The 16,378-nt window shown below is 56.8% G+C and overlaps 2 protein-coding genes across 3 annotated transcripts in view; one reads left to right on the top strand and one right to left on the bottom strand.

The window, feature by feature from the left end:
- Positions 1-4,463: 4,463 nt before the first annotated feature.
- HTR6 (5-hydroxytryptamine receptor 6) lies at positions 4,464-8,196 on the top strand. Its single transcript, XM_061357347.1, has 3 exons — positions 4,464-5,483; positions 7,210-7,368; positions 7,843-8,196. Exons 1-3 carry the CDS (start codon positions 4,755-4,757, stop codon positions 8,194-8,196), a joined length of 1,242 nt encoding a protein of 413 aa, XP_061213331.1. The 5' UTR covers positions 4,464-4,754.
- A 2,635-nt stretch (positions 8,197-10,831) lies between these two features.
- The window catches only part of TMCO4 (transmembrane and coiled-coil domains 4), a 31,408-nt gene continuing 25,861 nt past the window's right edge, over positions 10,832-16,378 (bottom strand). For both annotated transcript variants that reach the window (XM_061357356.1, XM_061357355.1), the window contains exon 14: positions 10,832-11,380. In XM_061357356.1, the coding sequence (XP_061213340.1) occupies positions 11,096-11,380 (285 nt within the window). In that variant the 3' untranslated portion in view covers positions 10,832-11,095. The remainder of the gene's footprint in view (positions 11,381-16,378) is intronic.

A 16,378-nucleotide genomic window follows, 5' to 3' on the forward strand; every position in this document is an offset into this window, starting at 1 on the left:
TGCTGCCTCAGGAGCTGAGCCGGATGCGCTGTTCCTCGCTGGATCTTCATTCAGCCCCAGCCCTCCCCTGTCAGCAGCCCCTGGGGAGTGCTTTGCCCCAGGATGTGCCACTGGGGCCGTGTGAGGTTGTTGGGATCCGGGGTGGTGACCGCTGGGGCCACCACGAGGGAGCTGGATGGCGCCATGGGCACTGCTGTGGCTCACAGGGGAAGGCCAAGAGCAGGCGGGGGGGAGCCATCCCCTCTGCCCCCACTCCCTGCTGCACTTTAAGGGTGGGGGCTGCAGATGGAGCCTTGCAGGGGCTGCCGGTGCCGGGCTGGGGCAGCTCGGGGTGGGTCCCCTCCTGCTCCCCCTTCCTCTCTGTTGTATGGAGCTGATTTCTTGGCGCTGCCCTGACAGGAGCTCCCAGAGCCTGTGCTCGGTGCCTCCCCCTCCGTTTCACAAGGGGTTTGGTTGGGTTTGTGTTTCTGAAATAAATGGGTTCTGACTCCCACCCCTCGGCGCGCTGGTGCCTGTCTGGTTTGTGGCTGTAGGCTCGGTGCTTACAGCAGCACAGGAGGGTACAGGGCATGGGAAGCAGTGGCTCCCCTTGGCTTGCTGCGTTCCGTTCAGGAGGAAGAGCTCTTAAAGGGAAAACCCACCCCGAATTCCCAGCATCTGGGCTGCATGTGGGCGCCCCGGGCGCTGCTGTGCTCCAGGTTGCTGCAGCCGGGAGGTTTGGGGGCTGTCGGGACCCACTTGTGTGGAAGTGTGGGGGGTCCCTGTGGGATCATGGAGCCTTTCCCAGCTCTGTGGCCACTAGGTGACACTCTTGGTCCAGTGCCTTGCGTGGCATCCAGATGTTCCCTGGCCCTGGGGGTGCTGCGGGAGCCGAGGAAGGCGGACATGGGCATGGATGTGGGCATGGATGTGGACACGGATGTGGGCATGGATGTGGACATGGATGTGGACACGGATGTGGACATGGATGTGGGCATGGATGTGGACACGGATGTGGACACGGATGTGGGCATGGATGTGGGCATGGATGTGGACATGGATGTGGACACGGATGTGGACACGGATGTGGGCATGGATGTGGGCATGGATGTGGGCATGGATGTGGACATGGATGTGGACACGGATGTGGACATGGATGTGGGCATGGATGTGGACACGGATGTGGACACGGATGTGGGCATGGATGTGGGCATGGATGTGGACATGGATGTGGACACGGATGTGGACACGGATGTGGGCATGGATGTGGGCATGGATGTGGGCATGGATGTGGACATGGATGTGGACACGGATGTGGACATGGATGTGGGCATGGATGTGGACACGGATGTGGACACGGATGTGGGCATGGATGTGGGCATGGATGTGGACATGGATGTGGACACGGATGTGGACACGGATGTGGGCATGGATGTGGGCATGGATGTGGGCATGGATGTGGGAATGGATGTGGGCATGGATGTGGGCATGGATGTGGGAATGGATGTGGGCATGGATGTGGGCATGGATGTGGGCACGGATGTGGGCATGGATGTGGACATGGACATCCCTTCCTGAGTGAGGAGGGGACCAGAGCACCTTGGCTGGAAACCAGAGGGCTCTTTTCCAAGGGTGGAAAAGGGATTTCCCAAGGGATCAGGCATCCCTGGGCAGGGCAGAGTGGCCCTCACAAACCCCTGCTCCCACTGCTGCCCCCAGCCTGGCTGTGCCAGACACAACCAGGCGATGCTCCCTTGTTGGACCTGACCCTGGGGCAGGTCCCAGTGCTCCCGTGGGATGTGAGGCTGTTCCGTGCAAGCCACCAGCTCTCAGTGAATGAATCCCAGGCTCTGGGGGCTCTGCACGTGTTTGGAGAGCAGCTCTGGAGCGTGTTTGCATTGGGGCAGCAGCAAAGGGGATGGGCTGAAAGGGGAGGCCCCCGTGGGGTTGGAGGTGCCGGGTGGGCTGAGGCGATGTCCTGGCTGTGCCGTGTGTTCCCAAGGCAGGGAGCAGGGTGGGGATCACAGGCACCCCACGGAAAGGATGCAGTAGGGCCCCGGGGACAGAGTGCACTGGTGGGGCTGGCCTGCACCGCCCGCGTGTCCTCACCGAGCTCCCTCGGCCCTCCCCGTTCTCCTCACCAGCCCTTTCCTCAGCCCTGTGGCTTCCGTGCTGGTGGTAGGGGAGAGCAGAGCTGGTGGAGCCGCGATGCCCTGCAGAGGTGCCCTGGGATGTGCGCAGGGACAGAGCGCACACGGGCACTGCGGGGGCACAGGAGCCTGCGCAGGGGCAATGGTGGGATTCAGAGCTTGTTTAAGGCAGGATTTTAAACACGTTTTCATGGAATCAGGGAGCCCCAGCCTGGTTTGGGTTGAAGGGATCTTAAAGCTCCTCCAGCTCCAACCCCTGCCACGGGCAGGGACCCCTTCCACTGGAGCAGCTTGCTCCAAGCCCCTGTGTCCAACCTGGCCTTGAGCACTGCCAGGGATGGGGCAGCCACAGCTTCTCTGGGCACCCTGTGCCAGCGCCTCAGCACCCTCACAGGGAAGAGCTTCTGCCTAAGAGCTCAGCTCAGTCTCCCCTCGGGCAGGTTCAAGCCGCTCCTCATTTGCTTCCATCGGTTCGGATTCACTTCCCCAGCGGCCGCGTCCAAACCGAGCACGGGAAACCTCCCCTTGGTGCTGGGGGCCGCGCTCCTGATCCCATGCAGGAGCCGAAGCCCTGGAGCTGCGCTGCTCCCGAGGCTGGGGGGGACGGGAGCGTGGCTTTGCCCTGTGTCACCGCTCCCCCCGCGCACGGAGCCAGCTGGGCCGAACGTGCTGCTCCTCGCTGCTCCTCGCTGCTCCTCGCTGCTCTCGCTGGAGGCTGCCGCAGGGGGCTCCCTGGGTGCCTCGCTCGCTCCCACGCAGATGCGCTGAGGAAGGGAGGGTTTCCTGGTGCGAGCGCTGCTCCCCCGTCCCTCCCGCTGCGATCAGAGCCTCCCATCCCTTGCCCTGAGGTGGTTCCAGGCCTCAAGCGCCCGTTAGGCCACGGGGGAAAGCACGAAGTTGGTGAGGAAAGTGGGGCTTGGTAAAGAGCCCCGCTCCTGGCCCAGCGTGGGGGCTTGTGCGCTGCAGCGGTGCTGGGGCTGCAGCAGGATGGGGCCGGGCACAGCTGGCTCTCATCGCACATCTGCACCAACATCTGTGGTGGTGCAGGGAGGAAGGGGCAGTGTCTGTGCCCCTCTGGCCTGTGCTGGGGGCGGTGCCCTTGGCTCTGCTCATCCCCAACAGAAACTGAGGCCAGGAACTGGAAGGAAAAGAAGGCTTTTGGCAGCTGGGTGGTTAAAACCCCAAAGCAGGCCCTGCCGAGCACCACGAGGTGTTGGCTGTGATGTGTGGAGGTGGTGGCAGCACTGACAGACTCAGAAGTGTTGAACTAGAAGGGATGAAGAAGCCAGCGGGACCCCCTGGCTCCCACTTGCCGAAGGACAGTTGCCATGGGTCCACCCAGGGATGCTGCACCGCGGCCAGCCCAGGTAACCATGGAGCAGAGAGGGGAGGGCTGATGCTCCCCTGGTGCGGTGCAGCCTCTGCTCTCGGCTTCTGCTCACACCTCCATCCCTGGCTGCAGATGGGTGGAAAAGCAGCCAGCAAATCCTCCCTGTGCCTGTGGCTGCTCGGAGCGGGCTCTCGGTGCAGGTTTGGGTGCTCTCCATGTGGCTTTGCTTCAAATCACCCAGCACAGAGGATGGAGCCTGGCATGGGCAGGGCTTCCCCACGGACCTGCTGGTCCAGGGTCACTGCTCACCCGCCCGGCCAACGTGGGGTCCCCAGTGCTGGCGTGGGGAGGCAGAGCACGGTGCAGGCTGTCTCTTTAAGGCAGAGAAGGGAACTCTCCGCGTGCCACTTTGTGGAGTTTAGAGCAGATCCCTGTTCCCATCAGCATCTCACTGCATCCATCCCCTCCTCGCCCTCCCTGGCCCCACCTCCTCCGAATCCGCGTTTCTGCATCCTTTGCTGTGCAGCGCAGAGCCGCAGGTGAAGGTCTGGCTGGTGCCTGCACGGGGACACGGACCCGGACCCGGACCCTGCACGCACCTCTGCCGGGGACAGGCGCCTGCCCACTCCGAGCGCTGCATCCTCCTCCCGGCGCGCGTGGCTGGGAGCAGCTCCGGCTCTGCCTCTCCTCGCTGGCTCTGGCTGCAGCAGCAGCAGCGAGAGGAGCTCAGTGCGGCCCCACTGCCCCAGGGGACAGAGCTCTGCAGGGAGCCAAGCCCAGCCGGGGGGCGGTGCAGGGCCTCAGGGGTCCAGAGCATCCCCAGCATCTCCGGTCCAGAGCATCCCAGTATGCGATGTATCCGGAGGTCCAGAGCATCCCAGCATCTGAAGTATCCTGAGGTCCAGAGCGTTTGAAGCATTCTTGTGTTCCAGCACATCCAGAGCATCAGAGCATCCTGCTATGGAGAGCATTGCTGGCACCTCAAGCATCCTGCCATTCAGAGCATCCCCAGCATCCGGAAGCAGTGTCCAAGGGCATCCCGGAGCAGGGGGACTTGCAGGGATGAGGAACCGCCTGGCTGTGAGTAATGGGGAGGAGAACCTTGCTCCTGCTGATGGGCTCCTGGGAACGTCACTCTGCCCTGATCACCGGTGAAAAGACGGGGAAGAGGGGGAGAGGAGGAGGAGAGGAGGAAGGAGGATGGATGCACGGGGATGCCTCTTCTCGCCCTGGCACTGCCCCCGGTGATGATCACCTAGCACAGGGCGCGCTGGAGAAGGTCCCTGCAGCTCCTCATGGAGGGTGACTTGGGAGCCCCCAACGCCAGCGTGCTGGGGGAGCGCTCGCTGCTGGTGGGGAGCAGCTGGGTGGCTGCTTTCCTCTGCTTCATCATCCTGCTGACGGCAGCGGGGAACTTCCTCCTCATCCTCCTCATCGTCACCCAGCGCTCCCTCCGCAACACCTCCAACTACTTCCTGGTGTCGCTCTTCATGTCCGACCTGATGGTGGGGCTGGTGGTGATGCCCCCGGCCATGCTCAACCAGCTCTACGGGCGCTGGGTGCTGCGCGGTGACTTGTGCTCGCTCTGGTACTCCTTCGATGTCATGTGCTGCAGCGCCTCCATCCTCAACCTCTGCATCATCAGCCTGGACCGGTACCTGCTCATCATCTCCCCGCTCAAGTACAAGCTGCGCATGACCTCCTGCAGGGCCCTCTGGCTCATCCTGGCTACCTGGACCTTGGCTGCGCTGGCCTCCTTCCTGCCCATCAAGATGGGGTGGCACGAGCTGGACTTCGAGGTCCGGTCCCCAAACGTCACCTCCCGTGGGGACGAGGACCAGTGCCGGCTGCTGGTCAGCCTGCCCTACGCGCTGGTGGCCTCCTGCCTCACCTTCTTCCTCCCCTCCACCGCCATCTCCTTCACCTACTGCCGCATCCTCCTGGCGGCCCGCAAGCAGGCCGTGCAGGTGGCCTCCCTCGCCTCCAACGTGGCCACCACCACCGCCGAGGAGGCCACGGCACAGGTGAGGTGCCCATGGGATGCTGCTCCTTGCTGGCACCGTGCTCTGGGTGCAGGGAGGGGGGGGGTTTGTGGCTTCTGGAGCCAGCAAAACCAGGATGCAGGGAAGGGGTTTGGGCAGCATCCACCTCCTTGGTGTCCTCTGATGTCCCCCGTGTCTTTTAAGCTGCTTGGGAGCACAGGAACAGCACAAGGGACGCATTGAAACCCAGGCGAAACTGAACGGAGCTTCGCCTCCCTTCTGGCTGGAGGGTTTAACCTCAGTCCTGGCCGTGGTGGGTGTGGGGCACATGGGGGAGAAGGGGTTTAAACCACGGCAAATGCCAGGTCCCAAGGGAGCCTTCGGAAGCGGCAGCGGCTGCTCCTGCTCCTGCTCCTGGTCCCGGTCCCTAACGGGAGCCGCGCGATCCCTCCCTGCATCGCTGCTCGGGCTCGGGTGCGTGGCTTTTATCGCCGGGGCTTGTTTGTGTTTCTCCAGGAGAAGGTAATTGCCGCTCAATGTAACAGCTTTAATTCCCTATAATGGGCTTTATTGCCCCCGGGTCCTGCAGGGAATGACAAACGTAATTGCCTTTAAATACCTTGATTTAGTTTGTTGCTCTCTCTTAGACAAAAGCAGCCGAGGCTCTGGGACTTGCCCAGCTCCTGCACGTGATGGGATGCGCCAGCCTTGCCAAAGGGAAATGGGGAGGAAAGACCAGCGACAACAGCATCAAATCATAGAATCATAGAACAGTTAGGGTTGGAAAGGACCTTAAGATCATCCAGTTCCAACCCCCCTGCCATGGGCAGGGACACCTCACACTAACCCATCTCACCCAAGGCTCTGTCCAACCTGGCCTTGAACACTGCCAGGGATGGAGCATTCACAGCCTCCCTGGGCAACCCATTCCAGTGCCTCAGCACCCTAACAGGAAAGAACTTCTTCCTTATATCCAATCTAAACTTCCCCTGTTTCAGTTTTAACCCATTACCCCTTGTCCTATCACTGCAGTCCCTAATGAAGAGTCCACCCCCAGCATCCCTATAGGCCCCCTTCAGACACTGGAAGCTGCTCTGAGGTCTCCACGCAGCTTCTCCTCTCCAGGCTGAGCAGCCCCAGTGTTCTCAGCCCATCTTCAATTGTTCCTTCTCTGCCCACGAGTCAGGGGTTTGGGTGCTGCAGACACCTCGAGGTGCTCGGGTGCTTTGCTCTGTGTGAACCCAGCACCACCCCCGTGTCCCAGGAGGCTCCTCCAGGGAATCCTCGAGTTTCCCCTTTCTAACCCCATTTTCCTTCTCTTTTCTGGGCCCAGAGCTGGGTGCCAACAGGCCCCTGGTTATCTGTGGCACGGGGCTGAGCTAAGGGCTCTGTTTTGGGTTGCAAGGACAGGGCCCTGAGCTGGGGCTCTGCAGGCTGGCACCTCTGATGTCCTGCCTTTCACCACAGAGTTCCTGCCCTAAGCAGCAGCTCAGGCTGCACCTTCAGGGCTTGTTTTACCCTCCCCAAAGCCTTCAAGAGCCGGGTTTGTCTCTGCAGGAGCAGCCTGATGAGAAAGCCTCTGTTTTACAGTTACAGCACTCCCAGTGCCCAGGGTTTCTCTTGCCTCCTCTCCCCTATCCACAGTGCAGTGTGTGCCCCCTCCTGCCCATTGCCCAAAGGGAAGGAGCTGCGGGCTCTGCACTCCCCTGGAGGCTGGGGCCGGTATTCCAGCCGCTGGGAATCGCTCATTGCCCTTCTCCCTCCCCAGGCTCCCCATGCCCCGAGCCAGCCCGCGGCCGGCAGCGAGAGCAGGAGGTTCACCAGCAAGCACAGCAAGAAGGCGCTGAAGGCCAGCCTGACGCTGGGCATCCTCCTGGGCATGTTCTTCGTGGCCTGGCTGCCCTTCTTCATCACCAACGTGGCGCAGGTGAGGCTCGGGTGGGTTTTACATCGGGGTTTCAATCGGGTTTCACTTGGAAACCAGAGGGGTGCAGTCTTGGGCACCTGCAGGAGCTGCTGGAAAGGCTCCAGGAGCAAAGGTGCAAGGGATGGGGCAAGAGGAACCGGCCTCAAGCTGCACCAGGGCAGGGTTAGATGGAGCTGAGGAACAATTCCTGCCCCAGAGGGTGCTCAGGCATTGGAACAGGCTGCCCAGGGCAGGGCTGCAGGCACCGGCCCTGCAAGTGTTCACACACCCTCAGTGCCATGGGGCAGTGGTGGCCTTGGCAGTGCTGGGTAAGGGTTGGACTGGATGGGCTGAAAGGGCTTTCCCAACCTGGTTGGTTCCATGTTCTCCCTGGGGAGCAGCATCGAGGAGAAGCCCCTTTGGAAGGGTTCTGAGGGGTTTCTGTGGAAGGGAGGTGCTGCCCTGGCTGGGGCTGACCCTGCTGGGTGCCCGCAGGCAGTGTGCGGCTGCGTTCCCGCCGGCTTCTTCGACGTCCTCACGTGGCTCGGGTACTGCAACAGCACCGTGAACCCCATCATCTACCCGCTCTTCATGAGGGACTTCAGGAGGGCCATGGGCAAGTACCTGCCCTGCTGCCGGCGCCCCGGGGAGCCGCGGCCCAGCGCCATCTCCCTCTCCATGAGGAACTCCAACAGCGGGGCCCGCGCCGCCACGTCCCTCCGGAACGTGCTCACGCTGCAGGCTGAGACCGACTCGGGGCTGCTGGGCCACGAGCACCCCCTGCTCCCGGCCCCCGGGGAGCCCCCCGACACGGAGCCGCAGCCCCAGCTCATCACCCCCATGGCCTGAGAGGGGGTCCTGTGCTGAGCGCTGCTTCACTGCCCCATGGACCTGCCTTGTTCTCCTCTCCTCCCATCCCGCCTTTGCTCGTCGTCACCAAGCGCTTGTTCCCTCTCCAAGGGATGCTCCTTGGGGCCTTTTCTGGTCACTGTGAACCTTGGGCACCGCATCTTCCACAGCCAACATCTCCCCGGCGTTAAACCAAAGCCTGGCTTTCATCTCCCACTCCCACAGCTCGGTGGGTCACCAAATGCACTGAGAGCAGCAGGGGAAGCAGCATCCCACGACCCACGGCCAAGAGGTTTGGGGCTGTTTCAGGCCACAGAACATCCCATCTGGTTGGAGGTTAATCCCCTCGCCTGGCTGGGACTGCGTCTGTGCTGCACTGAGCAGCAGCACAGTGAAACCATGGTGTTTAATCACAAACAGCACACCGGGGGTTAAACGTGATGCAGAATGCTCAGCACCACTTTCTGGCTCCTCAGCAAGGTGTGGGTGTTCGCCTTGTTTGCGGCTCTGTGGGTATCCTGACAGGAGATAAGCTTCCCTTTGGGTTGCATCCTACAGCTTCCTATTTTTGGCATGTGCCCATCATACTTTGACAATCCGTCAGTTTTTAGATGATGTGGTTGAAAAAATAGACTTATTTATTCCCTTTGCAGTGAAAATGTAACCAAATATTGTCTTTTAAACAACAGTTCCAGTCCCTCCGCAGCCACCAGCAGAGAGAAAAGTGACTAACGCAGCAAGTGGGCACTTCAAATGTGTAATAACCCAATGAGTGCTTTTAGCAAATCCCTCCTCAAGTGCCTTTCTGATGCAGCCATGGGGCTGCCCCTTTGGAATCACACCCTATGAGGCTGCTGCCTTTTTCCAGAACTTGCTGTTATCCAGACAAAGCATCCCTGTGGGACCGGATGCTCGGAGAATCCACCACACCCCAAGCAAATTGCGTTGGTTTTCTTTCCCCATCACCCACGTGCGTTCCAGAACTGAACAAGGGGTGGGTATGAAGAAATCCACGTTTCCCTGCTATAAATGCCCCCCAGGGCCAGCACTGCCAGAGCATGCGTCCAAACAGCACAAAGGTTCATGCACTTGTGGTACCTACCTGTGGACAGATGGGGTTTGGCATCGAGCATGAAGTGAGCGCATCTGCCCCTAAAGGGCTTTATGTATGAACACCCTCTGGCTGTAGCTCCAGTGAAAAGGGAGCTGGCAAACAGAGGGTGCAGTGTGTGAGGTGACCGGAGCAGCAGGCACAGGATGGGGGAGATGGATGGAGCGAGGCCGCTTCTTCAAGCCAAATGGTCAAAAGCAGCACCAGGACTCCCTTGAGCCTGTTCTTTGCAATGGGGTGTTTGCTTGTGGACAAAGCTTCCGATGCCACGGAGGAATCACGGCCCCTTCCTGCAGCCAACAGCACTGCCCTGCAAAACAGGCTGCGGGTTCCTGGTCCTTGGGGTGTTCCCAAGGCCCTGCTCTGGAATGAGCGCTGAGCAGCACCGAGCCCCCTGACTGCAGGGTCTGGAGAGAGGAAAAGCCCCCAACAACATCAAACCCCAAACCAGCCACGCTTTGGACTCAGGAGAGGTCACCTGCAGGTAAGGTGTGCACACAGCTCGGGAAGGGAAGGGAAGGGAAGGGAAGGGAAGGGAAGGGAAGGGAAGGGAAGGGAAGGGAAGGGAAGGGAAGGGAAGGGAAGGGAAGGTGGGTATTGAAGTAGCTGCTGGGACAGGGAGGGAGGAGAAGGACTTGGTGTGTGAAAGGGAAGCTGCAACCGTGCTCTTTCCCCCCTCGAGTCAAGACCTGATCTGGAGGTGTTTCTACACGAGGAGGTTTCTCCTCGTGCCCTGCTCCTGGCAGATTCGTTTGCTTGGGCTCAGCAGCAAAACAGGTCAGAAAAGAAGCTCTGATGGCAGATGTGGATCAGTCCCCCATGGATTGGGAAGGCTCTGTGTGGTGGCGGATGTAAAGTGGGGTCCTTCCCTCTGGTGTGAGACTGAGGGAGTGGAGAGCGGATACCAGATACCAATTAGCTCTTGTGGAAGGAGGCAGAAATCAAACAGATTCATCCTGAGTATTGGTTTTATTCTAAGCCAATGAAAAATACGCCTGGAGGGGGCTTTCAAGGCTGGAGAAGTTTGTGGGACACAAAAGCAAAGTCTCTGTGGGTTGCTGGCTTGCAAAGCCTGGGAGGAGGTTTTACAGAGCACTAAATCACAACCAGCCCCCTCTGTTTGCTCTGCTGTGTTCACCTGGGGTCTCCAAGTGTGTCTCCACCTGGAGCACTCACTGCACCAAGCTGGCAGACAGGGACAGAGTCCAGTGCCCAAGCCTGCGCACCAAACCTACAGCAGACAGGGAGAGGAGCCAGGCAGCCCCAGCCCTTCGCCTCCTCACTCAGCAGAGCCGAAGCGTGGGCACTGGGATGCATGTGCCCGCACTCCAGAGCCTGCAATGCACCAGCTCATGTGAAAGCCAAAGCCAAATCGACCACCAAAAGTGGGTTTCATTTCCTAGAGCCCCTCTCCTCAATCTGCTTCAAAGTACCCACAGAGACACCTCTTTCCCAAGAGTTACACAGCAGAAACACAGCCCCGATGGGGAGAGCTGCTTCCCCCCAGGATAAACCCAGTTTGTGCAAGGAGGGAAGCGCTTCCTGAGGAGCAGGGCTGATTCAGGCAGGAATCAGCCCCTTCTCCATGGGAGATGCTATGGGCAGCTGCTCCATAAGCTCTGATCCAGTGACACACTGGTGCCATGCTCCAGGCTCTCAGGAGGGTCTGCAGCCTGCAGCTGCAGCTCTGCCAGTGCTACTGATATTCCTTTGGGAATGCCAGCGCTTTGGACAGTGCTTTGGAAGCAGTTTTAGTGCTGGTTGAGCATCTCTGCCCAGCACCAAGGTCTAATGTGCTCCTTCTGCTGCTGCCTGTTCCTTGGTTCCTCCCAGGACAGGGCTGGGGGAATCTGGGCAGTGAGCACTGGCTGGGAGAGCATCACTTGCAGCCACATCCTCCTCCTCCTCCTGCCCAGTGCCTTCCTCTTCCTGAGTCCTACTGCCCGCTCCCTGCTGGGACTGCCTGCCTGGAGGGGAGGAGAAGCTGGCACTGCCCTTCTCTTCCTTGGTTTTAATGCCCACAGCTTTGAGGATCGTGTCCATTTGCTTCATGTAGTCCAGGTGGCCGCTGACCTGCAGAAAACAAGAGTCCTGTTAGTGGGGAGGCTGTGGGGAGCCGGGCTCAGGTGAGTCCTTCAGCTCAGGAGCCACCAACATCGCCAGACTTGGGTTTAGCTCTGAAAGGCTGGAAGAAAGAGGTCTGACAAGGGTTGTTTAAGTGCTCGGATGTTGTTGAGTTACAAACCCCCAGATTCTGGGTACCGCAAAGCATAACCTGCCATGGGCAGAGACAGCAGGCAAGCTGTCTTAGTTCAGCTCCCCGCTCTCTGCTCAGTCATGTGCCCTCGTCGTGCCTTAGGTCCCTAAAAGCAAAGATTATCTTAATTGTACTATAGGAATTAAATCTCACAACAGCTACCAAGTGTGTGAAAGGTTCTTGGCTGGAAGCAGTGACCTGGCCCACACTATAGGAAACTGAGGCTGGCCGGAGCCAAAATAAAGTCAGCAATACACAAACACACACAGTTTTACTGTGAGATAAGATAAACCCTTCTGAGATGGAGGCTGGAATGCTCCATTCCAGGCAGGACACAGGAAGGAGAGGGAACCTCCTCTGCAGGTGATTGTGGTCCACTGTGAGGGTGCTGAGGCACAGGGTGCCCAGAGAAGCTGTGGCTGCCCCATCCCTGGCAGTGCCCAAGGCCAGGTTGGACACAGGGGCTTGGAGCAAGCTGCTCCAGTGGAAGGGGTCCCTGCCTGTGGCAGGGGCTGGAGCTTTAAGGTCCCTTCAGCCCAAACCAGTCTGGGACTCTGTGATTGATGCTAAAGGCCAACAGGCTGAAGGCAGGAGCTGCCTTCTCTGCTTCAGGTCTCCTGTGCAAGGTAGGATTTGCATCCTAAGATATTTAAGCATCTCTGGTAAATTCAGTTTCTAAGAAATTAAACCATTCCAGACCCAGGCAGGAAGCCCTCTCAGGGAAAACCACCTCTTCTTTTCCCAAGTATTGCTAGGAATTAGGGAATTTCCACAGCAGGGAATACCTGACACTACATTCCCAGCTTTCCTGCTTCCCAGGAAGGGGCTGCAAAGAAACCCAGCCTGCTCCCTCCTTGCTAGTCTGGCTGGGTCCTTCCCTGCTAAGGCAGCAGCCAGGTTTAGCAGCACACCTTGACCCAAGCCTAAAAGAAGCCTCCTTTCTTGCATGTGTGGAATTCAAGCCTCGGAGCTGTTTGCAGGAAGCGGTTTCTGAGTGGTAACATTTGGATACATTCGGGACTTGGAGCAAAATGAAGTTTTTAATCAGCACATTACTAATGCAGTATGTGGCTTTAACCAGCCCAGATGGCTCAATGGGCTCTGCCTGTTTCGAACAGATTAGTTAATTAAAATAACCACTGAAGAGCTAATGGACTGGCTGTTGTGTGCATTGTTCTCTGAACAAGGCTGAACCTTTTACTGCTCACCAAGGGGGCTTGGTGCTAAAGAGAGAAATGAGCAGCGTCAGACAAGGTAGAGAGAAACAAGGAGGAAATGGGCTTACTGGGAGGGGTTGGGAAGGTTCTTGTTTGTGTCTTCTGAAACCTCTGCAGTCACCATCTACCTGTCCTGATCAGCACTGAGGAATTTCTCAGCCTGTTATGTTCTCTAGTTAATAGTCAGGGAGAACAAATCTCTGCCCCCCTAAGGAGAAGACTTTTGTAACTCCTCATCATCCAGCAGCTTCCACTAATCCAATGGGGAATTCCTCTTCCTCGAGTGCCATGATCACTGAGAGGTGCTGGCTATGAGTGGTTCTGAAAGGGCTGAACCTTCCCTGTGCTGCTAAAAGAGCTTAGGCCTTCTGAAAGCCTGTCTCAGATTCCTGCTCTAAATGTCTCGAAAGGAACCTCAGTTCTGTCTCCAGGATGGCCCAGGAGAGAATTCCACAAAGCCAGACCAAGGCAAGCCCTGAGAAGCATTAAGAGGATGTAGGACTCGTTCTCTGCTATAGAATATATGTGCCAAATCCTATACTGTGACCTTAAGTACAGAGCCATCAGCAAAAGAACAGCAAACACATTTTCTTGCTGCTTTCAAGCTGTGCAGCCATCCTGGTGGGAAAATGTAGTGATTCCATCTCTTAAAAGCCTGTTTTCCTGTGCTGAATTCTTCCGCTGGCTCGGCTGCACAGGAGATGGGATGGGAACATTGGAAACATTACAAGGAACAATAAAAGCATTAAAGGGAAATAAAAAGTTGTTTAATATCTGTCAGAACAAAGGGCAGGAGGAATTCCGGAACAAATGGAATAGAACAGTGTTCTTGTAACCAAAGCAAATACATTTATGCTCGTTATAAGGAAATGCAAGCAGTGGGGTAGGTTTATCAGTGTGCATCAGTGACTTCTCCCCTGTGGTATCTCATTTTATGGCTGCTTTGACGCACTGCAAAGCACAAGCTGCCTGTATCACTGATTCTGATGTGGGACAACAGCACTGCACTGCCTGATCTCCAAAGGGCTACTTACAGGTGACAGCATCAGTCAGCTGCAAGGAGCAATCAGTTTGGTACTTTGGAAAGGTTTCCATAGTTCAAATCCACCCCAAAGGACCAGAAATGTCATTGAGCATAATGGGCTATTAAAATTCCAACTGAAGGCTTTCTGTTGGGTGCAGTAAGTGCCATAAAGACACAGTTCAGTTTATGGGAGCTGCAGCCCCCTCCCTGGAGATGAGGTGAGCTGTGATGCTGCTCTCCATAGTGATGGAGCAGTTCTGGGTGGAGAAGGTCAGGGGACAGAGATCAGTGTGTGTGAGGAGGGATGATAACAGGATCATCTCCAGACACCACACAGCTCTCTCCATTCGCAAAACCAGGGCAGGCTCAACGCGTGCTGGTGAAGAATAAGAAAAGGAGAATTTATCTGCCATTAGCACCATGGGAAAGACTTCATCATGTCACCCAAGCCCCTGTGTCCAACCTGGCCTTGAGCACTGCCAGGGATGGGGCAGCCACAGCTTCTCTGGGCACCCTGTGCCAGCGCCTCAGCACCCTCACAGGGAAGAGCTTCTGCCTTATCTCCAACCTGAACTTCCCCTGTTTCAGTCTGAACCCATCACCCCTTGTCCTATCACTGCAGTCCCTGATGAAGAGCCCCTCTCCAGCATCCTTGCACCCTCTTCAGACACAGGAAGGCATCATGGCCTATCCATGCTCTCTGCTGGACTTCCCACCACACATTCCTCCTACTCCTTTGCTTCCAAGTCCACTCCTGGTTTCTGCAGCACTAAAACTGCCCAGAGAAAGCCCTGTTCTTGACTTGTGAACCTGCCTGAGCACACACTGCCTGTGCTCTGACTGGAGCAGCTCTGCAACACACAGATGTTAATGCAGGATGTAATCTCCTATAGCCCGTCTGAACAAGCAGCAATCAGTCTAACCCACCACAGCTCAATTGCTTCCTCGGTCTCTGTAACAGGTGCTGTCAAATAAATCTGGTGGATAAATCAGTCCCATTGTAACCATTAGGAAGGTTTTATAACTGCATTTGATGAGGGGGAGGACAGTTTTTTCTCTGTTTTTTTAATGACAGCTAGCTAAAAACCATGCTAATCACGAGAGACATGCAGTAAATGCCTCGGAGGTGAATCCCTGTTTATACTGGAATCTCTTAGTACTGCTTATACTGAGAGCTCTTAGTCCTCCACTTATTTGAGGATTCTGAGGCAAAGAGAACCAAGCTCTTTGGACCCAGCCCAGTTTTCATCATGGATGGGCTGGGAGATGCCTAAATCAGTAGGGAGGCTGCCTGCATAATACTTTCACACTGAGCACCTTTGCATCACCTATGCTTTGTTATGCTGGCACAGCTCAGCCTTTCTTATTCCTGGCAGGACACTCCTGGGGATGGGATCCTGCAAAGGCATCTGTAGGGGTGGAGCCAGTCCCCACTGCAGAAACTCTGCACTGTGCTTGCAGCAAAATCTATCTTTGCTTTAAAACAGATTGCCCCTGAGTGTTTCCTTCCCATTCTTGCTCCTTTCACTTGTCAAATGTTCATCAGAGTGTTCTGTAATTCTTTTCATAAAGCTCCATGGTCTGGAAAATGGATCAAGACAATGACACCTCATCAGGACAGGCTTTTCCTCCTGTGGGAGTTGCTTCCAACCCCAGTGCTTTGCAGCCAGATGAAGCAAGTGCAAGTGTCAGCTCCCTCTGAAAGGAGAGCAGTGCTGGGCTGCCTGTTGGCATCAAGCAGCATGGGTACAGATGCACAGCAACAGAAGATGAGCAGATAGCAGCTCTGCAAGCTTATTCATTTAGAGCTGTAAATACTGCAGCTCTGGGGGCACTGGGGCTGCTGCCAGCCAGGCAGGAGGGAGTCTGCAGGGCGCTGGGGAATTCAAAGTGCAGGAAGCAGAAAGTCAACAGAAAGAGGATTTCTGAAGAGAAGTCAAAAAGAGGAGAGGAACACGGGCTGAGCTGACAGGAATCAGCCCCCTGCCAACAGCATTTGACACCTTTGGCCATTCTTTTCATGCCAGCAACAGATGTCACTGCTCACTAATGGCAGCTCTGGGGATGGGGAAGAACTTGCCTCTGGGCACATGTGGAAATGCAAACCTAGAAAACCCAGTGAGATGCAAAGATACAGGAAAAGCAACAGTGCTGGGCCTTTACTACAGCACTTCCTTCTGGGAAGCCTCTAGTTTGTTCTGCATTTGATCTGTAGAGCAGTAAGCCCTGTATTTTCTGGCAAGGGCTGGCCATGGCTCAGGTATAATGAATGAAATGAGCAGGTAACAGTTGTGTACTTATAGGCTGGTGTGCCAACAAGTGTGAAAGCACTTAAGAGTGCTTTTGGCTCCAGAGCAGTGTTGACGGTGGGGACATTCAAACTGCAGCATCTTCCAATCCACTTTGCAGAGTGAAGAATGAACTAAAACATGAAGATGTGGCACAAGAAGAACTGTGTGTCCAAGATCACTGTGAATATGGATAAACAAGGAAGTTCTGCATGAATTCCTGTGAAAGAGCTCACTCATCAGTGAAGACAAGGCAATGAGATCATTAGTTTGCTTAAGGTAGTT

Source organism: Neopsephotus bourkii, unplaced genomic scaffold, assembly GCF_033783945.1.
Source record: "Neopsephotus bourkii isolate Nb327-2 ecotype Australia unplaced genomic scaffold, CSIRO-AGI_Nbou_v1 NB_891, whole genome shotgun sequence".
Classification (NCBI taxonomy): Eukaryota; Metazoa; Chordata; class Aves; order Psittaciformes; family Psittacidae; genus Neopsephotus; species Neopsephotus bourkii.

Bases quoted from the DNA above. Each gene is read 5' to 3' on its own strand.
- HTR6 (XM_061357347.1), top strand. From the start codon at position 4,755: ATGGAGGGTGACTTGGGAGCCCCCAACGCCAGCGTGCTGGGGGAGCGC. The intron at 5,484-7,209 runs GTGAGGTGCCCA...CTCCCTCCCCAG, and splicing joins CCGAGGAGGCCACGGCACAG to GCTCCCCATGCCCCGAGCCA. The intron at 7,369-7,842 runs GTGAGGCTCGGG...GGGTGCCCGCAG, and splicing joins TCATCACCAACGTGGCGCAG to GCAGTGTGCGGCTGCGTTCC.